This window comes from Gobius niger (assembly GCF_951799975.1).
Source record: "Gobius niger genome assembly, chromosome: 6".
NCBI lineage: Eukaryota > Metazoa > Chordata > Actinopteri > Gobiiformes > Gobiidae > Gobius > Gobius niger.
Window position 1 is genome coordinate 3,185,289 of NC_136857.1, and position 27,574 is coordinate 3,212,862.

Below are 27,574 nucleotides of genomic sequence, written 5' to 3' on the forward strand. Positions count from 1 at the left end.
AAATAATAGTGAAGCAATCCAGGTAACAATAGTAAATAAACACTGTTCAAACTGTACAAATACAGTAGGCTGCTGTGTGTCACAAAATTCAATTCTAGAGTGTTCTGGATCCCTGAGGTTCTTAGATGTACTATGTCAGGGGTAAGCAAAGTCAGGCCCGTGGGCCAAATCTGGCCCTTCAGCACTGCTCCTCTGGCCCTCAAGATGATTTTGAGAAATAATTATTTACATTATTACATAAATCGGAGAGTACTTTTAATATTATTAGAGTTAAATGGGAGAAAACAAGGTAGAAATACTGTCAATGCACCCAATGAAGTCATATATTATGTACAACACTGACATTTGAAAGAAGTGCACTGGAAAAAGAATAACCTTTATCAGGAAGAAATGACATAAAATGAAGAGATTAAATCTAAGGTTTGAGTAGATTTGTTCTGGTCTTAGACGAGACAAACCCTCTAGTCGTTTTTCTCTTACTTCAAATCATGTTGTGTCATTTCAAGTGAAAAACAATTATTTGTCTGATTTCAAGTGGGTTTTATTCTTGTTCCATTGGCGCTCTAGCATTTGTATCTTGGATTAGTTCAAACCGACTCAAATTCAACATAGAAGAACTTTAATTCAAGCAATTTTAAGTCATTTATCTCATTTAAGATGGTCATGTTTCCAGTGTTGTGCTTTACTTTGGGCGAATAATCAGCGGCTTCGGCCCTCGGTCTGTTTACAATAAAGAAAACTTGCCTACCCCTGTACTATGTAATATGGTTCTAACATGATTATGACAAATTTGAGGACAAAACATATGAAATAAGGTTCAGCATACTAGAATTTCCTCTTGCTATTTCTTTCAAAACATCAAACTAGAGCATCGTTTGTCTCACAGAGATGTTCCCTTTTTGCAGTGAGCTGTGTGGATCGGCGCCTCGGGCCAATCTCGTCGCAGATTTGCAGAGATACAGGAAGCTGCTCTCCCCTCGCGACGGCCCTAAACTTCAGTGAGAGGGAAATCGGACACATGAAAGGAGCTGGTGCTGTGAAGAAAGGAATATAAACACAAAGAACGGAAGCCTATAGGGTCCAACATCTTCCTCTGGTGAGTTCTATACCAAGTTCACATTACGCAACAGAAGGACTGATGTTTTCTGTCTGTCATATGTCACATTCACACAACTTACTGTAAAGCAATTCAAAAAGTCTGGTATTTGTAATTTGATTATAATGTTGTGAAAAGCTATTGCGATATGTGTCTTTTATGTTTTGTAAAATCCTGAAATCTTGTTTTTGTTCTGTTGAGTTGGAATGTAGCAGGATCTGATCTGACATAAGACTGTAAATGAACCTGAGCAGGTGGTTTGCTGTGGCTATTGCAGTAAAAATGTAGAAGTCAGTGTAGCCTATAGAAGAAGACTTTCCTCCAATTTGTATTCAGTGCAAAAAGTTTGTTTTTTTGTTCAAGATTAAAGCCACACTATGGAACATTCCAGATCACATGGTTCTGCGTCACAACAGCAACTACACTGCTGCGGACCTCAGATCTTAAACACACGTGTCCTATCTATCTATCTATCTATTAGGCTGTTTTTGCAATGGGTTGTCAAAATCAAACAGGCACAAGTTAAAAAAAAAAAGTGTGTGTGTAGTAATTTTCATCCAAAAATCTGATATAATAAAAAACAATGCCTATATTTTATTATGTTTATTAAACTGATTATATTTTGGAACTCCAATGACAGTTCAAAACAGAGCTACAACTAGGGCTGAAACAACTAATCGATTAATCGACGACTAATCGATTATTGAAAGAGTCGACAACTATAATCGATTAATCGTTTTCTTGCTCACACAGACTAAAATTTAGCAAAAATGACAAAAAAAATGTAGTATTTTTGATGAAAAGCTAATTTGATTTTTTATTTAGGGTCTGTAGTGGTTTGTACAATGTAAATTTCATGAATACAGCCGTAAAAAAAACATTTCCCTTCAGTTAACTCCATCAACACTTTCTTAAACAGCGCGACTTAAGCTATAATGTGATTTAAAAAAAATGAAAAAAAAAAGCCAAGTGATTAATCGATAAATCGTAAAAATGATCGATAGATTAAAGGGGGGGTATTATGCAAAATCAACTTTTTCAAGCTTTACATCATGTTATTATGTCACTCCCTCATTAAAAACATGCCTGAAGTGTTGCCTTGGCACATTCACGTATTTTTGAGTAATCTGTAAAAACTCTGATGGCGGCCATTTTAGGGATAGGTTTGCCTGAGTCCTCCTAGGAACGCCCCCACCTCCTGGAGACGCCTCCGAGCTTTCGTCAAAAAGCCACAAAAAAGTAATGAAAAAGCAACAAAAACATGACAAAAATGCAGCGACAACGTGACAAAAAGTTACCGTCACTTTTCTAGATTTTAGCTTTGAAATGAGGCGTTGAATGAAGTGTCACATTTACGCTAATTTGGGCCAGGCTGACCAGAGTCCCGGGCTGTTTTTCAGTCCCAGTCCAGCCCCTGAAAACAATGCTTGTATTTTAATATATTTATGAAACTGATGATATTCTGGAACTCCAATGACAGTTCAAAATAGAGCTACAACCGTGTGTTTTTACCCTGTCACTTCACAGTGGCAGCGTTAACATGTGTGAGTGTGTGTTGGCACAAGGCGGCAGTGACCAGAGTGACCAGAGTGACCAGAGTGACCAGAGGACAAAGTTTGGGCGTAAAAAATGTTGCAGGAAATCCCACTCCCTTTCCCCGAGGATCTGAACACAGACAAGTGTAAACACAGCATGAGAAAGATGGACGCCAATTTTAGAACTGGCACAGACGGCACATGTAGTCATTTTACAAAAAGAAAGCATAGCTGGTCGTCCTTATGTCTTACTTTAAGAAATAAGTTCTTATTTTTTCCCTAAAAAGTAATAATGTTTTGCTGAGCAAAGTTTCCTTGAGAAAAAGGAAATAAAATCTAGCCATTTCTTGTTCAGATATATTTGCTAAAAAACATGTTAATTTTTCTTGTAACAAGAAAGTTAGACTTTTTGAATCTTCTTCAGCTTTAGACAAACAATATTTTTTCTTATGTTCAGAAAAACTAAGATCAACAACTCTTAATGTAAGAACTGATTCTCACAGATAATACATTCCATTCTTTAAAGTGGGCGGCTCGGTGGCACAGCGGTTAGAGCCTCAGCTTCACAGCTCAAAGGTCCTGGGTTCGATTCCCACCAGGACGGGGCCTTTCTGTGTGGAGCATGTTCTCCCCGTGTCTGCCACTAAAAACATGTACAATAGATGAATCCTCCAGCAGGTGATTCTGACCATCAGCCTGGCTCCACATCATGGAGACAGGTTCCCGGTCAATACTTTCCTTAAATATTAGTATTTATTAAGAACATTTTGCTCAACAATGTGAGTAATTTAGAACATTTTGCTTAAATCAAACATTTAAGTAAAATATCCCACAATTTTTCACTGAATAAGAATTTTTTCCTTAAATGATTCCATTTTCTGAGGACATTTTGCTTAATTCTAGTGATTTATTTGCTTAAATGTAGTGTTTCTTTCTTGTTTTATGATAAGAAAAATATTCTAGAAATAAGAATTCTTAGCAAGAAAAAAATGCTGACCCCTTTGGCAGAATTTTTTCCTTAAAACAAGACAAAATGTCTTGTTTTAAGATGCTGCTGTTAGGATGCAGTGCAGTTAATACACGATTGAAAAAAGGGGCAGTATTTCTTCACGCACTGTAAATAATCAGTGTCAGTGAAGGCCCATTGTGAAAATTAGTCAGTATAAAAGAAAAAGTGCATGAAAAACATGTATCATTGTTTTTATTTCCTATAGTAGAATAACCACAGAGACCTGGAGGATGTGGCCCCCTTTTGGCGATGTCTTGAACTGCAGGGGGGTTCCTGGAGCCTTGTCTGGTCAGAGGCTCGGGTCATAACACTTTTTATTTGAGCGAATTAAGTGGTAAGAAAATCATTAAATGTGACTAAGAAAAGATTACGTGTCCATAAAACAGAAAAAAATAATTGCATTGTATTTAAATGCTCATTGTCTATTTGTCTATTATTTTGTGTGCATTTGTGGCTGCGTTTTTTGGACAGAGGGAGAACAGGGACAACAAGGAACCACAAGTGATTTATTTGAGATAAAAATGCTGTATTTGGCAACAACAACGGAAGTGAATACTGTACTTGTTCTTTGGATCAGATAAAAGGACGCTCCATCAGGGTCTTGTGATAAAAATAGTTGCTTCATTGTATAAGTCCTGAGGAGAACGTGGAGGCAGCATGTGTAGTAATACTCAACTAACAGATATTTATTATACTTCGCTTTGCAATAGACACATGTGACCAACCATGTGACTGCAAGAGACTACATTGGTTGTTTTCCAGTTCTAGAATGGGCAGATTCCCACTATTACCACATTCATGGTGTTTTGAAAGTCACAAGTTCCATGAATTTATCGATTTACGCCTCAAACTGCATATTTGTGTCTTTGCCTGGTCCCACCTCCATAAGCTGTGTTCAAGTGACATCACAACCACACCTCCACCTCAGCCAATCAGCGCAGAGCCACACCTTCGTCGCAGCCAATCACTGCCCTAAGTCCTGCGTTTAAGCTTCAACATGAAATGGCTTGTCCGATTCCCAACTGCGCTGCGCCCCAACTCCACCCCTTCATCGCCTCTTCAATCCACGGCTTCACCCTTCTCCCACACCACCACCAGTGTCCAGGCTTCGTGGAAGACATCCCGAACGCTCACCTGCTCATCCACACGGACTATAATCCATATAATCAGTGTCTACTTCCGGGGTCTGATCGACAAAAATATATGTGACTGAATCGTTCTAATCACTGCTTTTGTCTCTGTTTGAGTCTATGATAATAATGCAGATATTTATCTATATCTCTGCGGAAGAGTCTTTACCCTAAATTGGAGGTTTGGGTGACGGCATTTTACCCATCAACGACTCCTGTTTTACTTTGTGTCTAAATGTCATGCCTTAATTCGACTCTAATGACAGCAGTGTTTCTCCCTAACACAAGTTTGAAGGTGGTGTGATTTCAATGCTTCCGATGCTTAACTGAATGTGACGAAATACAAAACTGGGTGTTGCAATCATCAAGAGAGAGGAGTGTTAAGCTGGTAAACCACACTGGCGTCCTGTCGCTGTGTCACCTGCTGGGGCCTCTGACTAAACCAGGTAGAAAGACCGGCTTCTTACGGTGCTCCAGACGAGACCCTCACACCTCTAGACATTAGGGCCCAAATGGCCCGTCTCCTCAACATGACAAAGATCTCCTTCTGTCTCCAAACGCCACCTTGATGCAATACCAGGCAAAGCGCCTTTTGGTGGCCTGCATTGACATCTCCAACTGTATTACCAGGTCTATGTGTTTCTGTGCTTCCCTTGTTGTGTCCCTTTGGTGTCTTTGGTGCTCACCTATAAAAGGTGATGCCAAAGCTGACTCGGGCAGAGCTTACCATGAACTTGTGTCATGCGTATCCCTCTCCGCAATGCATTGTGTAATAAACTTCACATCTTGACTAGACATCTCTTAAGCTTCATTAAGCAAGAAAATCCACAACACTATCCACATGAAACAAATACTAGCCCGGAAGTTCAGTGTCTTCTGTGTCAGCCCATATAAATGAAAGTCCAATCATTTTCTCACAAAGGTTTCCAAACGTGGGAACGATTTTCAGCACATGTTCCTGATGGCGTCCAACTGAAAGGACTTCTTGCCTCTATAGTCCAGTCCCTGAAAGATCCTTTGGGTAACTTACCCCGTCGCACCTCCCCTGCTGACTGTCCGGCTTTGAATACCAAATGAAGTCATCTATATTCTACTCACCAAACACTTAAATCAAACTGATCAGAGTCGTTTAGGCCTGAGCAGCTCTCAGTCGGAGTAATGGCTCGGCTTTAAACACGCTGTCTCTTACGTAACACATTGGAGTCCGACTCTGGGCCGGCTCGTAGCTGCAGGCTGATCAGAACACCGTATGCGTGCGCTGGTTAAGGACTACAAACATTTGCTTTGTATGAAAACACATTCCACATTCGCACTGTGTACTCGCTCACTCGGTGTTTGTTTCTCCTGCAGACAGCGTTCGAGTCACATCTTAAACATCGTCATGGAGAATGTAATCAAGTCCTTATGGTTCCCACCGAGACGGAGCACGCCAGATATGGAGCAAGTAAGTGCGTGGCCTCCTCCCTCCCTTCTCCTCCTTCTCTTTTTAATATCACCTGAAAGAGGCAAAAACACCTGGAGAAAATGTGCAATAAGAAGCAGCACCAGCACAGTGGCCATTAAAATTTTATCAATTTTCCTGTCTAAAATTGGTGAGCAAGTTGTTCCTTGAGTCATATTTAACTACTTGAAACTTGACTTGATATTTGTGTCTAGATTTCAGCCCTACGACACGATGCTACTCCTCAAAAACATTTCCTCTAACTCACATTCTCATTAACAAGCTCTCTCTGTGCTGCAGAGACATGTGACCTGCACAAGCAGCAACTACAGAGTCAATTAGGACTTCACTTGAACTTGAGGACAATATTGAGACTTGACTTGTTCTTCCTTTTTTTGTTGGGTGTTCAACTCATTTTTGTAACTTTTTTGTCATTTTTATGTCATTTTTTGTCATATTTTTGTAATTTTTTCATCCAATTTTTATCAATTTTTTTGTCACATTTTGTCACATTTTTGTCATTTTTTTGTCACATTTTTGTCATTTTTTTGTCACATTTTTGTCAATTTTTTATCACATTTTTGTCAATTTTTAGTCATATTTTTGTCATTTTTTGTCATATTATTGTCAATTTTAAGCAGCAACTACAGAGTCAATTAGGACTTCACTTGAACTTGAGGACAATATTGAGACTTGACTTGTTCTTCCTTTTTTTGTTGGGTGTTCAACTCATTTTTGTTTTTGTTATATATATTGTAAAGCGCAATAACACCTTCGGAGCTCTGAAGACCAGACAGTTATGCAACTCGTCTTAGTTTTTGGTCATTTTTATGTCATTTTTTGTCATATTTTTGTAATTTTTTCGTCCATTTTTTATCAATTTTTTTGTCACATTTTGGCACATTTTTGTCATTTTTTTGTCACATTTTTGTCACATTTTTGTCATTTTTTTGTCACATTTTTGTCATTTTTTAGTCCATTTTTTGTCACATTTTTGTCATTTTTTGTCATTTTTTTGTCACATTTTTGTCATTTTTTAGTCCATTTTTTGTCACATTTTTGTCATTTTTTGTCACATCTTTCCTGTCTAAATTTGGTGAGCAAGTAGTTCCTTGAGTCATATTTAACTACTTGAAGCTTGACTTGATATTTGTGTCTAGATTTCAGCCCTACGACATGATGCTGCTCCTCAAAAACATTTCCTTTAACTCACATTCTCATTAACAAGCTCTCTCTGTGCTGCAGAGACATGTGACCTGCACAAGCAGCAACTACAGAGTCAATTAGGACTTCACTTGAACTTGAGGACGATATTGAGACTTGACTTGTTCTTCCTTTTTTTGTTGGGTGTTCAACTCATTTTTGTAACTTTTTTGTCATTTTTTTGTCAATTTTTTAATCACATTTTTGTAATTTTTTGTCACATTTTTGTCATTTTTTTGTTACATTTTTGTCATTTTTTGGTCAATTTTAATCAAATTTTTGTCATTTTTTGTCATTTTTTTTAATCACATTTTTGTCATTTTTTGGTCATTTTTTGTCAATTTCCTGTCTAAAATTGGTGAGCAAGTTGTTGGTTGAGTCATATTTAACTACTTGAAACTTGACTTGATATTTGTGTCTAGATTTCAGCCCTACGACATGATGCTACTCCTCAAAAACATTTCCTTTAACTCACATTCTCATTAACAAGCTCTCTCTGTGCTGCAGAGACATGTGACCTGCACAAAGCAGCAACTACACAGTCAATTAGGACTTCACTTGAACTTGAGGACAATATTGAGACTTGTTCTTCCTACCTCTGAAAAACAATAGATAATAGTAGTATAGTTCAGTGTTTTTCAACCTTTTTTGAGCCAAGGCACATATTTTTCATTGAAAAAATCCCAAGGCAGACCACCAGCAGAAAATCAAAGTGTCTTGAATAGGAACACCATACAGTCTCGCTCGCCATAATGCCATTGATCATCACAAATGAGCCACTTACTGATATGGAAGAGTATTACATGGTTACTCTGCCGATCACTAGAGGGCACAGACATTTGAAAACTGTGCATTTTTTGCGGATAATAATGAACAACTAGGTGAAATTGCATAATTTCCCAAGGCACACCAGACAATATCTCACGGCACACTAGTGAGCCACGACACAGTGGTTGAAAAACACTGACATAGTTAGATACATAATGTGTTGCTTCTTGATCTCTTTTAGAAAATGGAAAGGAGATGAAACAATTAAGATTGTATTTGTTATCACAGAGTTTGGTTTTCAGGTTCACTTTCTTTTGACTTTATTAGGGGAGAACAGGGCTGGTTGTCACACTCTTTTTTATAGAGTTCACAGGTCATCAACAAAACGTCCCGTACGAGTCAAACTTACATTAAATTAAAGCATAAACCCTTGACTTGAAGTAGGTCTTTCTACATTTTTGATCTCCTTTTGCATTGAATAGTTTTTAACCAACAAAGGCAGGAAAATCGACTGTGACAATGTGCCCCATGTGTGGGGCAGGTCATCACAGTGGGGGTGCTACTGACCAACAGCTGCCGGATGTGTTCATCTCACTATTATGACGTAATTGTTAATAATCTGCAAAATATTCTGCAATGATCTTAAAGGAACAGGCCACTCAGTTTACATACTGAGATAAGTTCTTACCTGAGCTTAGACATGTTGATACATACTGTACCTGTCTGGTCTTTGTGCGTGACCTCAGTCACGCAATAAAACAAAGATGTTGTTAGCATTTAGCCTCTCCTCCTCTCCTATATGGCGCCAAATGGGCTGAAGTTAAACGCGAACAAGCTGTTCCATGTTTTCCCTTTTTAAATACGGTTACGTGAGTAGTTACACAATCCAAGTAAAGTTACACAAAAATTAAACATGTCGATTTCCTAGAGAAGATTAAAAGGGGAACTATATTGTACAGCGCAATAACACCTTAGGAGCTCTGAAGACCAGACAGTTATGCAACTCGTCTAAGCTCAGATAAGAACATGATCTCAGTGTGGAAAGTCAGTGGCCTGTTCCTTTAAAATGCATCCAATGCGGAAAATAAATATTACATTTTCATAAACTACTCACGTACAGGCTTCGAAAGAGACACTTGAAAAAATGGCCAAGAGAGAGAAGAGAATCAGGATGTTAGAATTGATATTCAGTAAAAATATCAATTCACAGCGCCCCCTAGTGTGTCTATAAAAGCAACGTGACAACCAACCCCTGTGAGCAGCCCCGGTCAGATGCAGAAGCTGCTCTTGTAAATGGGATAAATAGATGTGGTTTTTTACATCTGCTTAAATGTGAATAGATCTTTCAGTATGGAGCCCAACTTGACCACACATTTTTTCGTCAATTTTTTAGCAAATTTTTGTCATTGTTTTGTCACATTTTTGTCAATTTTTTGTCATTTTTTAGTCATTTTTAGTCATTTTTTAGTCACTTTTTATCACATTTTAGTCATTTTTTAGTCATTTTTTAGTCATTTTTTTGTCATTTTTTATCACATTTTTGTCATTTTTTATCACATTTTTGTCATTTTTTAGTCTTTTTTTTTCTTCATTTTTTTCATTTTTTTTGGCATTTTTTGTCTTTTTTTGGTCATTTTTTAGTCACTTTTTATCACATTTTAGTCATTTTTTAGTCATTTTTTAGTCATTTTTTATCACATTTTTGTCATTTTTTATCACATTTTTTTCATTTTTTAGTCTTTTTTTTTCATTTTTTATCACATTTTTTATCACATTTTTGTCATTTTTTATCACATTTTTGTCATTTTTTTGTCAAATTTTTGTCATTTTTTTGTCAAATTTTTGTCATTTTTTTGGCAAATTTTCTTCTATTTCTTGTGACATTATTGTGACATTTGTCAGGATGTTAAAATTGACGCGCAGTAAAAATATCAATTCACAGCGCCCCCTAGTGTGTCTATAAAAGCAACGTGACAACCAACCCCTGTGAGCAGCCCCGGTCAGATGCAGAAGCTGCTCTTGTAAATGGGATGAATATATGTTGTTGTTTTTTCTCCATACATCATGTTATAAGTCTGCTTCAATGTGAATAGATCTTTCAGTATGTAGCCCAACTTGACCACACATTTTTTTGTCAATTTTTTAGCAAATTTTTGTCATTTTTTTGTCATTTTTTTGGTCATTTTTTTGTCACTTTTTTTGTCATTTTTTTTGGTCATTTTTTTGTCGTTTTTTATCACATTTTTGTCATTTTTTTGGTCATTTTTGTATCACTTTTTTGTCATTTTTTTGTCAATTTTTGTCAATTTTTTTGTATCACATCTTGTCTTTTTTGTCATTTTTTTTGTCATTTTTTGTCGTTTTTTTGTCAATTTTTTGTCATTTTTTGGGCAAATTTTTGTCATTTCTTTCTTCAATTTTCTTCTATTTCTTGTGACATTATTGTGACATTTTTCAGGATGTTAAAATTGACGCGCAGTAAAAATATCAATTCACAGCGCCCCCTAGTGTGTCTATTAAAGCAACGTGACAACCAACCCCTGTGAGCAGGGAAGGGCCTGGTCGGTACTTGGATGGGAGACCGTTTGGTAACACCAGGAAGCCTGGGGTGAATGTGGTGTGTGAGTGAGTGGTTGGTGGTGGTCGGAGGGGCCGATGGCGCAGACTGGTTGCCTCGCTTCCGTCAGTTTACCCCAGGGCAGCTGTGGCTACAACAGTAGCTTATCACCACCGAGTATGGAGTGAATGAATAATGACGACAATGTAGCGCTTTGAGAAACTTGGTAATACAGGCTTGTAAAGCGCATTACAAGTGTAAGGCATTATTATTATTATTATTAGCAGCAGAAGTTGCTCTTGTAAATGGGATACATATATGTTGTTGTTTTTTCTCCATACATCATGTTATAAGTCTGCTTCAATGTGAATAGATCTTTCCCACGATACAACGCGCCAAATGTCAACAGTGCGGAGCCCAACTTGACCACACCTGCCCTTGAGCTATTTATCAGCTTGTCCATGTGCCTTCAGACTTGGCCGGGGCAGACATGTGGACGTCCTGATAAGTCTTAGTTCTTACAGTCTGGGTAACCTTACTGCGCGCACTCGGCCATGGCGCTTACGTGGAACATCGCGCCCCCCTGTTCTGTTTGCATTGACCCCACGAGGCTCGCATGCAATTAGTCCAACAGCTGAGCACAAATCTGAAAGCTTGTTTGACGTGCTTATGTGCGCCTCAAGGTGATCCCTGCAGTCGACACAGGAGTATTTCACTCATTAAAAAACAGTTTTGCTCGTATCGCTTGTTACGAATTCCAACGAGATGAAAAGCGGCGCGTTAAAACTCTCTGAGTCTGAGTAAACATACACAAGTGCCTGCAGTAATAAAGCTCGACACGCAGCGCGCACCTGTTACGCACGAACCAGAGGAGCGAAGGAGCAAACACTGTGGACTGGTGAGGTTAGATCCCCATTTCATTTGTTCGAGAAATCGAGAAAGATAAGATGCCCAATGTTATCATTCTCTATGCAAATCTGATCTATACTTTAACCTCTTAACTCCCGCCTGAACCGAGAGGATCTGATCAGATTTTTTTCCCATCATTTTTTTGTTGGGTATTCAACTCATTTTTGTCACTTTTTCGTCAATTTTTTTGTCACATTTTTTGTCATTTTTTGTCAATTTTTTATCACATTTTTGTCAATTTTTTGTCATTTTTTGTCATTTTTTTTATCACATTTTTGTCAAATTTTTGTCAATTTTTTATCAAATTTTTGTCACATTTTTGTCATTTTTTATCACATTTTTGTCAATTTTTTGTCAATTTTTTATCAAATTTTTGTCAATTTTTTGTCAATTTTTTTGTCATTTTTTGTCAATTTTTTATCACATTTTTGTCACATTTTTGTCACATTTTTTGTCATTTTTTGTCACATTTTTGTCACATTTTTGTCATTTTTTGTCATTTTTTGTCATTTTTTTGTCATTTTTTGTCAATTTTTTATCTTATTTTCTCACATTTTTTTTGTCACATTTTTGTCTTTTTTGTCAATTTTTTGTCATTTTTTTGTCAATTTTTTGTCAATTTTTTATCACATTTTTGTCAATTTTTTATCACATTTTTGTCAATTTTTTGTCACTTTTTGTCAATTTTTTATCACATTTTTGACATTTTTTTGTCAATTTTTTGTCCATTTTTTTATCACATTTTTTGTCAATTTTTATCACATTTTTGTCAATTTTTTATCACATTTTTGTCATTTTTTGGTCATTTTTTTGTCATTTTTTCTTCAATTTTCTTCAATTTCTTGTGACATTTTTGTGACATTTTTGCCACTTTTTCATAAATTTTTCCTCACTTTTTTGCCAATGTTTTCTCACTTTTTGTCACATTTCCATCATTGTTTTCGTCTCAGTTTCGTCGCTCTTTTCACACCTTTTTTTTCCCAGAAGTTTTTGAATTGGGGTAAATCCAACTGGAGAAAACGTGCTCGGTTCAGGTGGGAGTTAAGGGGTCAATTCACTTGACAACGTAGGAAAAAAAAATCGATTATTTCGCAAACAGTGGGAGACACAGGGAACAGACGTCCACCCAAATGGCTGCGCAGTTCAATGCAATTAAAAGAGGGACCGGGGTGGTCGCCGTGAAACCACCCGCCCTTCACGTGGCGTAAAACACACACAACGACGTCACTAAACACACGGGTAACGTGCCTAAAGAGGCCGCCTCCTTCCCTCTGATGACTCCGCGCATCTCGTGCCAAAGAGCGCACGCCGTCACAGCGCGGTCCGCGTCGCCCCAGAGCGCGTCTCCTCCCGTGAACGAGGATGGGCGAACACCAGCCAGTGCGCCCTTAACGAGCTCGCCACGGTCTGGTCCTGCGGTGCGGAGCCGGATTCCCGAAGTGTATAGTTCGGACTGTCAGCTCGGCTCGCTCCATGTAACGATGTGAGCAGTGTGGGGGAAACCGATGCCTGCACGAGCGCGCTTGCTTGTCGCGAATCTTCCGACTGGGAAAGTTGTTGCTTCGGGGACTGAGGACACGAGATGCATCTATTCCGGAGTTACCATTACCAAGTGTTCCCGGACCGCCACGCAGGGGAGACGCCGTGCATACGAGGCATCAGCTGGGTAGGAGATTTCGGAGCTGCCCCGAGAATAACTTTCATGTTTTTTGTTTTTTTTTATCGAATGCAACATAAGTGATGAATGGTTACCTCATTTTCATATAGAAACAGGTGGCTTCTCTCACTACCAACTTCAGTATATACTACCTGTGCCAGAAATGACAGAAATGTGAAAAAATGAGAAAAATGTGATTAAAAAAAAAGTGACGAAAAAGTGACAAAAAATGACAAAAAATGACAAAAATTTGATAAAAAATGGACGAAAAAATGACAAAAATGTGATAAAAAATTGACGAAAAAATGACAAAAAATTTATAAAAAATTGATTAAAAAATGACAAAAAATTGATTAAAAATGGACGAAAAAATGACAAAAAATTGACAAAAAAAATGACAAAAATGTGATTTAAAAAATGAGAAAAATGTGATAAAAAATGGACGAACAAATGAGAAAAATTACAAAAAAATGACAAAAAATGGACAAAAAAATGAAAAAAATGTCATTAAAAAATGACAAAAAATTGACAAAAAAAATGACAAAAATGTGATTAAAAAAACGACAAAAATTTGATAAAAAATGTGAGAAAAAATGAGAAAAATGTGAGAAAAAATGACAAAAAATGGACAAAAAAATGACAAAAAATTAATAAAAAATTGACGAAAAAATGACAAAAATGTGAGAAAAAATGACCCAAAAAAATGACAAAAAAGTTACAAAAATGAGTTGAATACCCAACAAAAAAATGATGGGAAAAAAATCTGATGACGTGAGGAAAAAGATCCTCGCGGGAGCTAAGAGGTTAAAGTATAGATCAAATTTGCATAGAGAATGATAACATTGGGCATCTTATCGTTCTCGATTTCTCGAACAAATGAAATGGCGATCTAACTTCACCAGTCCACAGTGCCCCGAGAATAACTTTCATGTTTTTTACCGAATACAACCTAAGTGATGAATGGTTACCTCATTTTCATATAGAAACAGGTGGCTTCTCTCACTACCTAAGCAAGATTTCTCCTAATTTGTTCCTCATGTTCCATAGTCATTCTGCTTCAACGATGTTCTGAAATATTGACAAAAATGTGAGAGGGAAAAGCAGCAAAAAGTGCCACAGGTATAGGACATTCCTCTCATGCACAACAACGCTGGTTCCAAGTACTTAGAGGTTTAAATGCCTTGTCCTCCTGCATTCTTCCTCATTGTTTCAGCAGCTGGGGGGGCGGAGAAACAGGAAGGCAACACCGAGCGCAAGTTTTCCCTTTTTATTAAACCCCTGTTATAAATAGTGTATTGTTTATTGTTCAGCTAAAAGAGTTTCAGCTAAAAGAGTCCTCTCCGATTTACAGGACAGCTCGGGAAGAACGGCCTGTGAGGACATAGGCTGTGCTTCCAGGTCATAGGGACACAGGATGGGGCCAAAAAGGGTTCAATCACTTCTAAATATACTTGAGTCGGGGCTAAGATGACTCTGAATCTCCACTGACTGCATCCTGGATGGAACGTGTGAGGTTAGGGAGACCAGTGTTGATTTTGACAACATATTTTAATTTAGTTTTAGTCTTTTGACTAAAATGTAATTCGATTTTAGTCTAGTTTTAGTCAAAAAAATATCTTCAATTTTAGTCTAGTTTTAGTCGACTAAAATTAAGACGAATTTAGTCAACTTTGCATTGATAATATTCATTATAATCATATTTAATCTTGTTCCTCTGCTTCATGGAGCTGCTCCACATGAACAAAGCTCAGAGCTGATCCTTTGGCAGAGAATTTAAATGATCTGAGGCTCTTTCAGAAGCACATTTTTTTGCTCAATTTTTTATCACATTTTTTCTTTTCTTTTTTCACATTTCTGTTATTTTTTGTCAATTTTTTATCACATTTTTGTCATTTTTTAACAATTTTTTATCACATTTTTGTCATTTTTTTGTAAATGTTTTGTCATTTTTTCTTAAATTTTCTTCAATTTCTTGTGACATTTTTGTGACATTTTCATCAATTTTTCCTCACTTTTTTGCCAATGTTTTCTCACTTTTTTGTCACATTTCCATCATTGTTTTCGTCTCAGTTCAATAGAAGTTTGGATGATTTTAGTCTCTCCTTTTCATTTTTATTTAGTCTTATTTTAGTCGACTGAAATATCTGTTCATTTTAGTCATAGTTTTAGTCTCATAAAAAGCTTTTAATTTAGTTTTAGTCCAATTTTAGTCGGAAAAAATATCACTTTGACTTAAATTAAGACTAAATATTTTAGTCGACGAAATTAACACTGATGGAGTCATATTGGTGTCATCATAAACAAACCAAAGCAAATTTAAGATGTTTTGAAATCACTACTTGGTGTGAGGGGGAAAAAATGAGATGGAAGACCTTAATTGTGGCTTCTTGCGAGTGAATAACCTCAGTTGTTTATGCAAATGAATCCCCTGACAGTGCAAACGAATGCGGGGAGAGAGACAGCTGTCGTGATTAGCAGATAGCAGGTCATGCCTTCAGAGTCTGGTGCATACCGGTGTTGAGAGAAAGCAGAGCCGAATGCCACAGATTTATCTGGCCCAAAAGGTGCCTGTCTGTCAGCCGGCGTCAGGAGCACTGGCTCACCGGCATTTTTCACCAATCTACCAGGGACATCTGTGAAAGGGTTTGCAATTATCAGGCGTGCTCGTGATACAATTGCCTCAAAGCTGTTGATTTATCAGATTAACCGTGTTTCAGTTTGGTTCTAATCAAGTGTCTGAATAATGTTAGTCTAAGCAGATGCTAAACAGGCAGCGGCGTAACATCAGTGTTTGTGGACATAGTTAAAGGTGCGTTTCATTAAAGAGGGGGTATTCTGCTTTTTTCAGTCCCATAGCACCAGTCTATATCACACTACAATGATGACGAAACCTTCTGTTGGTCTGTAAATGCAGTAAATTAGAATAACTGCCTTGTATAAAATGTCTCTCTCAAAATGGCTGTAGTGAATGTCTTGAAATCGGCCTCTGTCTCTTTAAGAACCTCTGAGCCTTTCCGACACGCCCCCTCCACACGCTGTCTGTGGCCTCAGTGGGGAGGGGGTTCTGCTGAGGAGCAGTGGTTGGTTACTCGGCTGGTGACCAAAGCTCGGAGGCGTCTCCAGGAGGTGGGGGCGTTCCTAGGAGGACTCAGGCAAACCTATCCCTAAAATGGCCGCCATCAGAGTTTTTACAGTTTACTCAAAAATACGTGAATGTGCCGAGGCAACACTTCAGGCATGTTTTTAATGAGGGAGTGACATAATAACATGATGTAAAGCTTGAAAAAGTCCATTTTACATAATACCCCCCCTTTAAAGGTTGATCATTTGTGCGTTTCTGACCTTTCAGTGCCCCAGCAGCTGTATGGGTGGTTTACGAGGTGCCTTTACTCACCGTCCTGGTGACTTCCAAGATGTCCCAGGAAGTTTTTTTTAGGGTTTCTGGTAGAAGCCCTAAATAATCTTGATCCTGGAGCGTTATGGAGGCCAACAGGATACACACTAATATCAACATTTTTCTTTTACATAAAAAGTTGCATAATGTACCTTTAAAGCAGTACTAAGGAACTTGTTTACCTTAATAAATCCTTCTCGTAATCCGTATGGGGGTAACACAAGTGTTTATGGGATGATTGGAGGGTCTTTCATCTCCCCCCAGTGTCTCTGGCCAGAAAACCACAATTGCAACTTGACTGCCACCGGACCGGAGCCACCAACACACACTAATAGAATCACGAAAAAGAAGCTAACAGGCTAACGGGCAAAGCTAACTGCGGGCTAGCGCCACTTAAACAGTATTTATAGCCAAGTTTGAGTGAAAAAAAATATTTCCATTGTGTAATTGGATGTACGATACCCCTCTGTCCCTTCGCCTTTCCTGTCAGCGTAGTATTTACTCTCACGGCAATTAATTAGTAGAAAAATACAACACCTGCAGTTGCGCTTATGGCCTCTAGGGGCAGGAGTTACTTAGTACTGCTTTAAGAAATGTTGTGCAGTGAGTAATTTTACCAGGGCCGGACTGGGACTGAAAAACAGCCCTGGACTCTGGTCAGCCCGGTCCAAATTAGCGTAAATGTGACACTTCCACAAATGCATATGTGAACCTCTTACCCCCCGCCTTAACCGAGAGCATTTTCTCCAGTTCGGCTTTACCCAAATCTAAAAGCCTCTTGACTGGAGAGCAACACTGTAACGCCTCATTTGAAAGCTAAAATCTAGAAAAGTGATGGCAACTTTTTGTCACGTTGTTGCTGCATTTTTGTCATGTTTTTGTTGCTTTTTCATTACTTTTTTGTGGCTTTTTGGCCTGTTTTCATTGTGTTTTCGTCTCTTGTTTTTCAGGGGGGTTTTTCATGTTGTTGTTTTTTCATCGCTTTTTTCATTGCTTTGTCGTCACGTTTTCGTCACATTTTGTTGTGTTTTTGTCACTTTTTTGTTGCTTTTCCAGCACATTTTTGTTTTTGGATGCTTTTCTTTTAAGCTTTTAAAGTGAGAGGCCAGACCGGTGGCCCCAGAGCCAGTGGCCCTTCTGCGCTCTTACAGAATGGACATATGGCCAGTCCGCCCCTGGTGGTAGTAGTAGTAGTAGTAGTAGTAGTAGTAGTAGTAGTAGTAGTAGTAGTAGTAGTAGTAGTAGTAGTAGTAGTAGTAGTAGTAGTAGTAGTAGTAGTAGTAGTAGTAGTAGTAGTAGTAGTAGTAGTAGTAGTAGTAGTAGTAGTAGACTCCCTGGAGGCATTTGAGCTCTCGAGTGTTAGCATGTTGAACAGGTGCTTACACATTTGGCACGTGACAGATCGCGGCGTAAATCAGATAAACCGTGACATCCGGGCACAGGTGGACAGATTTATATCAGGCATTTGTTCCTTCGCACCAGGAGGAACCGAGAACAACAGCATTCTGAACGCGTGACGCCGCCCAAGGCTTGTTACTGCGTTTCAGAGGTGAGGATTCCTACACCTTTCCACGCATGTGTCTGTACTGTCAATATCTGACTGTCAGAGGAATAACGGTGTTGTTAGTCATGAAAATATCAACTCCCATTGAGGAACTGCCACTCATACTTTGAGCTGAATTTAAAGCCACATTGTTGCTCAATTGTAGAAGGAACTAAACTGTCGCAAAACGCTGATAATTTAAAAAAAGAAAATGCCAACGATGACAATCCTTATAAAAACATCCGCATTGAAATAATTTACTCTCTTCTTAGACTTATTTTGACTCGCTAATATCTCCTTTACCACTACAGTGTTAATTAACAACATATTTTAGTTTAGTTTTAGTCTTAGTCTTTTGACTAAAATGTAATGTAATTTTAGTCGATATTTAGTCGACTAAAATTGCATGTCAATTTAGTCGACTAAATTTAAGACTAATTTAGTGGACTTTGCATTGATAATATTGATTATAATCATATTTAATCTTGTTCTTCTGCTTCATGGAGCTGCTCCACATGAACAAAGCTCAGAGCTGATCCTTTGGCAGAGAATTTACATGATCTGAGGCTCTTTCAGACGCTCAATAGAAGTTTGGATGATTTTAGTCTCTCCTTTTCATTTTTATTTAGTCTTATTTTAATCGACTAAAACATCTGGACATTTTAGTCATAGTTTTAGTCTCATGAGAAACTTTTAATTTAGTTTTAGTCCAATTTTAGTCACAAAAATATCACTTTGACTAAAATTAAGACTAAATATTTTAGTCGACGAAATGAACACTGTACCACTAAGCATATAAATCAGCTACACTGCTGATAAGACAACATTATCCATTCCCCTCTGTTGCCAGGAACAAGCAACATATCCAGATATTATCAGCAAAATGAAAGAGCAAAGGACATGTTTCTCACACACACATAGTACAATAAAAGCCAAACGTGCGTGTGCTTCAAACCCACGATCGACGCCCGGCATCAGAGCTTGCCAAGGTTGTCGTGGTGCTTTTGCTTCGCCTCCCACTTCCCGCCTCCACCACACCACCGCAGTCAGACAATAGCGCCGCAGCCAGAACCGAGATAATGTATTTGCTTGACCTTAAGAACAACATAATTACTATCAGAGGAGCCCGGCTTTATATCACGTAACGCGGGGTGACTGTGTGGGGATATCTTCAGCCGCCTGCGCTGTTCCCATATCATTGTTTTCACAGGTTAAACTTTCCTTTCCCTTCTGTTTCAGACTCCACTGCCCGAGGCCTTGGATTCGAAAGACACCATGAAACAGGTATTCTACAAACTGGAGTATGTAGCTTTATACATCCTGAAGTAGTAGTAGTTATATATCAGTATTGTACGTAGGTCACGATAGCTGAGGCAGGAAAATATCACGATAAACGATTTTCATGAGGACCACTCGACTGCACTTCTCAGTATTCTCTTATTTTAAAATTCTGTATTAGCTTATCTCAATGAAACACAATATACTTCTGTGACAAAGAATTAAAGGTGCATTATGCAACTTTTTATGCGGAAAAAGAGGTGATATTTGTGCGTATTTGACCGCATTCATTAGATAAATAACAGATAAACACAACAGTTTTTGGTTTGATATTTATCGTCAGTGCATTTATCTACATTTTTACCTTAAAGGAGTAGGCTACCGTTTTTACATACTGAGATATGTTCTTACCCTAGCTTTGACGAGTTCTTTAGGACCTGTCTGATCTTCTTGCCCAGTAATCTTCACTTTACTGCGCAGTAATCTTTACTTTACTGTGCGGATGCCAAACTACTCCTGGTATTATTATGCCTTACAATATAGTTCCCCGCTTTTATCCACTTAGAAAATCCACATTGTTTAATTTTGTGTAATTATACTTTGTAGTGGAACACTTCACGTAACCATATTTAAATAGGGAAAACGTGGAAGAGCTTGGTAGCTTCTATCTTGACCTGTTTTGGAGCTATAGAGGAGAGAGGGAGAGGCTAAATGCTAATGCCGTCTGCGCTGTGTTTACGTGACTGAAGGCACGGGGGAAGATCAGACAGGTCCTAAAGAACTCGTCAAAGCTAAGGTAAGAACATATCTCAGTATGTAAAAACGGTGGCCTATTCCTTTAAAGGGGCTATATCATGCTATTTTAGCCATTCCAAAGTTAAGTATAGGCATTTATATGATATATTGTACCTCTACCATTATGGAGCACTCATTTTTGTGATAAATATAAGTGTTTTCTGGAGGTATTTTTCAAACCCGGAAGACAAAACGCTTCGATTCAGTTAACTCCGCCCCCTCTCTCCGCGCATACAACTTTACCGTAATATAAATAAACAGCAATAAGTGAAGTCACTTCACGATGCAGTTATAAGGAGTTGACATCTGCAACACAGCTTCATAAATGGCTAACACACAAGCTAACACACAAGCTAACCCGCGTTTGGACTGACTCACCGCTCTGGTCCATCGCTGTTTACATTATGGGACTCGCGTTGGTTATAAAAGTTAATCCACTTTGGTTCTGGCGAAGGTTCATCAAACATCCATCAGTGACAGTCACAGAAAAACAATATTTTGGTGAAAGTCACTGAATCCCGGAGAAAAAAACAGCTGAGTGGCCTCTTCTTGAAAAAGGTTGAATATAAACTCCTCGTCCTCGTAGCCAAACGCGCTTCTTTTTCTCCGTCCGTGACATTATCGTTAGTTAAGAAAATAGAACAGGTGTGTCCAGAATAGGTAACGAGCTCCATCCTCACAGCTGCAGCACAAACATGACTGATCTGTTCAGACGCTCAGGGGTGTTTGTTTTGGCCACAGCTGACCTGGAAGCACCTCGGGCACTTCCTTTTTTTTTTTTTCATTTTTTACTCTTTGTTTCTCTCTTATGACAGAAATAATGAAAACGCTGTTTTACAAATTAAAATCAGGCCGTAAGCATAGAATTAAGACATTACATTACAGACGTCGAGCACTTCCGTTCCGTTGTTACGACACAACTGAACACTCAGTCGTTCATGAGGAGAGGGAGGAGCAGCTGCTCAGAGAGCAGGATTCAGGAGGATTGCGGAGAGCTGCGTGAATGAAGCCACAAATCACTCTGGGGGTGTTTTTAATAAGGAAATAGCATAACAACATGGCTAAAAGCTCCAAAAAGTCGATTTTGCATGATATAGGACCTTTAAAGCTGCACTACACAAAGAAAGAAAGATATTTGTGCAGATTTGACCTTGTAGTGAGCCAGCAGCTGCATGAGAGGTCAGCATGGCACCTTTACCTTCCATCACAGTGGTCTCTAGGACACTCCAGGATCAATTGTTTGGAAGGTTTTCATTGCTGACGGACCCTCTCACCAGAAAACATATAAAACAATTGATCCTGAAGCGTTGTAGAGACCTTTCCATCATGTTATTCTGTCACTCCCTCATTCAAAACATGCCTGAAGTGTTTCCTTGGCACATTCACGTATTTTTGAGTAATCTGTAAAAACTCTGATGGCGGCCATTTTAGGGATAGGTTTGCCTGAGTCCTCCTAGGAACGCCCCCACCTCCTGGAGACGCCTCCGAGCTTTCGTCACCAGCCGAGTAACCAACCACTGCTCCTCAGCAGAGCCCCCTCCCCACTGATGCCACAGACAGCGTGTGGAGGGGGCGTGTCGGAAAGGGTCAGAGGTTCTTAAAGAGACAGAGGCCTATTTCAAGACATTCACTACAGCCATTTTGAGAGAGCAATTTTATACAAGGCAGTTATTCTAATTTACTGCATTTACAGACCAACAGACCATTGTAGTGTGATATAGACTGGTGCTATATGACTGAAAAAAGCATAATACCCCCTCTTTAAGGTAAAACATTTGATAATTGCACTGACAATAAATATCGAGCCCAAAAATGTGGTGTTTTTCTGTCATTTATCGAACGATGAGTCTATATATTGTGACAGGGCTATGTAGCAGGGCTCGTAGCAGTTGCCATAGTAGGAGCATCATCATGTTTTTATTGACCATCACAGTGTCTATAATAGCCAATTATTGTTAAGTTATATAAAAAAAAAAATCTGTTGACTCTGAGCTCCAGTGACCTCTGCGATCACGGACTCTGCAGCGCTTGCATCCTCTCAAACTGCTGAACGCGGTGCTTTCTGTTGTTTTAATATCCTGCGTTAGCGCTGAAGCGAGCCTTAAAAACACATTCCTGGCAGGGCTTTTTTTTTTTTCTTCTTCTTCAGCAACAAGGAGTCTAAAGGCCACTCCAGGTCCCGGGCGTTTGACCTCCTGACCCCGCTGTTGCTTTAGCCGACCATTGTGTTGTAATGGCTTCCTGAAGTTAGATCCTTTACCGCGCTGATGGTATGGGCTAGAATGTCGAGCACAGAGAGCAGAGATTGCGAGATAGCGAGAGACTTCCTATTGTTGCGCGACCCACAAAGCGTGCACGTGACAATGTAAAGTGATTAGATCTTTGTTTGGTGTCTATAGTGTTTGCTCCCCGACCGCTGGAATACACTAACCCCTTTGACAACACACATCTCCCTTAGTTAATAATAGTTTCAAAAAGAACAGGACCTTGTCAGCAGATCTACAGGCCGTGACAAGTGTGTATTGCCTTTTTCCACAAATCTCCTCCGCCGCTGTGATCTGCCGCCGCCCACGGAGGTCAGTGCGAGCAGACAGCCGGGTCTCTCCTACAAAGGGAAAAACGAACCTGACGACTTCAATCGCATTTACTGACAGGAACAAGTAAGCATGAAGGAATTACAGGCGCAGACCACACAGTTTGAGTCCGTGGAAAATCACAGCAAGAAAGAGATGAAAGCTACGGTGTATAAATCTGGCATGGTGTTCGGATGGAAGGGAAATGAAGCAAAAATCTACTACTTCTATTTTATTTACAGTATGTTGAAGATCTGAGAGCAAAGTATCCCAGTAAGAAGAAGGAAAAAAAAGCCTTGAAGTTGACTACTCACTTACCTGGGTCTATTTGGCTGTTTTTTCAGGCACAAGCTTTTAGGCAGGCAGCCAAAGAAAGAGGGGAGCAACCTGACTGAGAAGTAATGACCAGTTACTGCAGGGGCTACAGATCTTTGAGTGGCAGCACTCATTGGGGCTTTGAATAACCTATGGGTGTGTGTCTACAGTACCTCAAGAATGCCCCCTTTTGCCCCCGTTTCATTCATTTATATTTATTTATGCCAAATTCTATAAGTAAGAGCAGAAGTATGAGATGTAGTAGCAGCAGGACCATTATCACTAGACCAAACACAAGATATTGTTTTTATGGTAATGTAAGTGTACACGTGATACACATTTAGAGGTGGCACACTATTTCACAATGTTGAAATTGTTGATGTTGTGATAATTACTGCATTGACCTATCACTCGATAAGTAAAATGAAGGACGGTAACATTTTTTGACTAGATAAATGCACAATGTGTTTAAATATAGAAAAAATGAGCACTATCAAAGTACTGAGTGAGCTGAGCATCCATGTGCCAGTCTGTGTAAAACCAGACCCACAAATACATCATCACACAAATGACCCACAATCCCACCTTCTTAAAGAGAAGGCAGCATTGAGCACATCGCATCAGCGCATGTATCTCATGCATCGTATTCTTAATGAAGGACAAAAAACGGCAGAAGAAATCCTGATGATGTGAGGTCCATTCTCACAGATGAGTCACCATATATAGAATATAATGTAAAAACTGCCCTCATGTTCTTACACGCAGTAGGTACAGGGAGAGATTATTATGACCGCGCTTATCTATGAATATCGTTTCCTATAATTATCCATCATAGTAGAGATTTTCAAAGGTCTTCATAGACCTCTAGCGTGTGTGTTGAACCAGTCTTACATTTTGAATGCAAGAGCGAGGAGAAGCTTCTGAAGATTAAGCAAAACCAACACAGGCGAGAGCTTCAAAACTTTGTTAAAGACTCATCTTTTTGCACTGGCTTTAAACACGAGATGAGCTGAGCATTTTTTCATATTTTTTACTGTTCAACTTTTTTACTTTCCTTTTTCGCGTTGTTTTTTTGTGTTTTTTGTAGTTTTGCATTATAGAGTTCGGGAATGTGACGTCATATCGCTAAGCATTATGGGATTAGCAGCAATTGTAAACTAATGGAGATTTTAGAAGTTAAAATACTGGAGTTATTGTTCACATTAAAACACTTGGACACCACAGTGAGTTAGATGTATTTACCAGCAGTAACTCAGCAGCTAACGGAGCTGTTCCACGGCTGTTTTCTCCACTTTATAAACTGTTTTTAGCTAATGTTAGTCAATGGAAATGTATGCTAACAGCTGCAAAGATGGCCGATCTCCATGGTAACTGTAGACTTTCCCGAACTGTGTACCTGTACAGCACTTTGGGGGCAGCGATGACTGTGTTTGTAAATGTGAGTTATAAAGAAACTTGACATTGGCCTTGACAGTCCAGTCGTCGATATATGAAAATCTCTACCACTAAACATTGTAATTGACTCTGTGCATAACTTCAAATCATAACAACGCCGCCCAAGAAGTGACTTCCTGTTTCGATCCAGCACGCCAAAACAAAAGCACCGTCTTATTCATAAGTTCAGCAATGTATTAGTTCAACTTTCTTTCTGCCAAACTATTAACATACAAAACACTTAAAATGTGTATTTAATCGTATTCTTGTAATGTTGCAAGTACCTGCTAAACTAATCAATAAGACGAGCTGTGTGCTTTCATGTTGGCGTGCTGGATCGAAACAGGAAGTCACTTCTTGGGCGGCGTTGTTATGATTTGAAGTTATGCACAGAGTCAATTAAAGAGGGGGTGTTCTGCTTTTTTCAGTCCCATAGCACCAGTCTATATCACACTACAATGATGACCAAACCTTCTGTTGGTCTGTAAATGCAGTAAATTAGAATAACTGCCTTGTATAAAATGTCTCTCTCAAAATTGCTGTAGTGAATGTCTTGAAATAGGCCTCTGTCTCTTTAAGAACCTCTGAGCCTTTCCGACACGCCCCCTCCACACGCTGTCTGTGGCATCAGTGGGGAGGGGGTTCTGCTGAGGAGCAGTGGTTGGTTACTCGGCTGGTGACCAAAGCTCGGAGGCGTCTCCAGGAGGTGGGGGCGTTCCTAGGAGGACTCAGGCAAACCTATCCCTAAAATGGCCGCCATCAGAGTTTTTACAGATTACTCAAAAATACGTGAATGTGCCAAGGCAACACTTCAGGCATGTTTTTAATGAGGGAATGACAGAATAACATGATGTAAAGCTTGAAAAAGTTGATTTTGCATAATACCCCCCCTTTAAACACACAGTTTCTCAATTTTGGGATATTTGTTTACTTCACATTACTGGCTGAGAATTTGGCCCTCCAGCACTATTGCCATTCTTGGTTGAATTCCTCCACTTACATAAACCTGATTGCCTGGTCTATAAAGTGTAATCCACAATTCGGTTTTACTGCGTGATTATTTTGGACTTCTCTGCGACTTCTGCTGGATAAGGAGTGCCCGACACGCTGATTAAGCCGGTGGCTCCCTGTTTAAAGCCCCACAGGTGGCCCATTCATCATAGTCAGGCCTATATGAAGTTATGAAGTGTCCACATTGTCTCTCCATCTCAGCACCTGTGGGAAACTGCGCTGTTGACTCTGTAACCCGACTACGCTCCTGATAACATTATTAGATAGTTTACAAACTCCAAACAAAGAAGCAGGTCGAGCGAAATCCCAAGCGTTGAACTGAATCCACCGAGCGGGCGGTTTTCAATAGGTTCGGTTCATTTTTTTTGTCAGATAATTCGCCGATGCACCGGAATTTCAGAGGATTTAGGTCATGTTTTATGGAGGCAGTGTTTTTATGAGCAGAGCGGATGACTAAATGGCAGTAAAAAAGCGCGTTGTAAAATGAAAAGTAGATTAGTGACCGCATGTAAAATGACACCGCTGTTACACTGGTTGATTTATAGCCTTCAGAAAGCAATGGTTTTGGTTGTACAGCACTTTAGATTGTTAGAAATGATTCAAATAGAGGACAAGGGGAGAAGGTGTGATTTGAGTGTCTAATGGAGGTGGGAAAGTGCTCTACACACTGAGACTATCCGAAGTGTTAGCCTGAATGTGTCTGTCGGTAATTCATTATACATTCAGCTGGTTGAAGTATCTCAGGGTCTTTCATTGAGCCGTGTCTACATTCATTTTGGTCGAGATCTCTAAGGTGTAGACCCGCTTCTCTTTAAAGGAATAGGCCACCGTTTTTACATACTGAGATATGTTCTTACCTGAGCTGTGACGAGTTCTTTAGGACCTGTCTGATCTTCCCCCGTGCCTTCAGTCACGTAAACACAGCGCAGACGGCGTTAGCATTTAGCCTCTCCCTCTCTCCTCTATAGCTCCAAAACAGGTCAAGATAGAAGCTACCAAGCTCTTCCACGTTTTCCCTATTTAAATATGGTTACATGAAGTGTTCCACTACAAAGTATAATTACACAAAGTTAAACAATGTGGATTTTCTAAGCGGATAAAAGGGGGAACTATATTGTAAGGCGTAATAATACCAGGAGTAGTTCGAAATCCGCGCAGTAATCTTCACTTTACTGTGCGGATGCCAAACTACTCCTGGTATTATTACGCCTTACAATATAGTTCCCCCTTTTACATTGAAAAATATTGTGAGCTGATTTCAGACAATTTTGTATTCATTTGTAGAAGTAAATAGGGCAGTAGTTGCAGAAGTAACTTGGGTAGTAGTAGTAGTAGCAGTAGTAGTAGAAGAAGAAGTAGCAGTAGTAGCAGTAGCAGTAGCAGAAGTAGCAGTAGTAGCAGTAGTAGCCGTAGTAGTAGTAGTAGTAGTAGTAGTAGTAGTAGTAGTAGTAGTAGTAGTAGTAGTAGTAGTAGTAGTAGTAGTAGTACTAGTTATTGTAGCTATTGTAGCTATTGTAGCAGCAGCCTTTTGCTGTAATAATAGTGTGTAAATCATTAGAGGTGAAGAATCATTTACCCCTGAATGAACAAATCTCCTGTTCACGTCCAGAGCACATCTGTAACGATGTCACTGCGCCGATGTGAACGTTCACCGTCTCCATGTTTTCTCGCGGCTCCGTTAGGTAATGGAGACCTGTAATATGTTTGGATGTTGACATGTCTGAGAATGTGACTGTGGGAGCTCAGGGGAGAGGAGGCTCTTGGGAAATGTAGTGACCTCTGCGCAGTCTAATAGCGGCAGGGCACAGGAGAGAGCCTGGTCCATCTATCACACTGTCAGCCCGTCTGGGAACCACATGATGGAGATGATAAGTGCCCGGCTGAGTGCAGGCGTAACTACTCATCCAACTGTCCTTCTTATTTATG

At 39.2% G+C, this 27,574-nt stretch overlaps 1 protein-coding gene across 2 annotated transcripts in view; it reads left to right on the forward strand.

The window, feature by feature from the left end:
* The first annotated feature begins 1,005 nt into the window (after window positions 1-1,005).
* Window positions 1,006-27,574, forward strand: part of rapgef3 (Rap guanine nucleotide exchange factor (GEF) 3) — a 61,697-nt gene continuing 35,128 nt past the window's right edge. Inside the window, exons 1-3 of one of the 2 annotated variants that reach the window (XM_079558804.1) lie at window positions 1,006-1,096; window positions 6,121-6,214; window positions 19,482-19,526. In XM_079558804.1, coding sequence (XP_079414930.1) covers window positions 6,152-6,214; window positions 19,482-19,526 — 108 coding nt within the window. In that variant the 5' untranslated portion in view covers window positions 1,006-1,096; window positions 6,121-6,151. Of the gene's footprint in view, window positions 1,097-6,120; window positions 6,215-13,207; window positions 13,315-19,481; window positions 19,527-27,574 lie in introns of those variants that run through there. The other variant, XM_079558803.1, reaches the window with a different exon arrangement.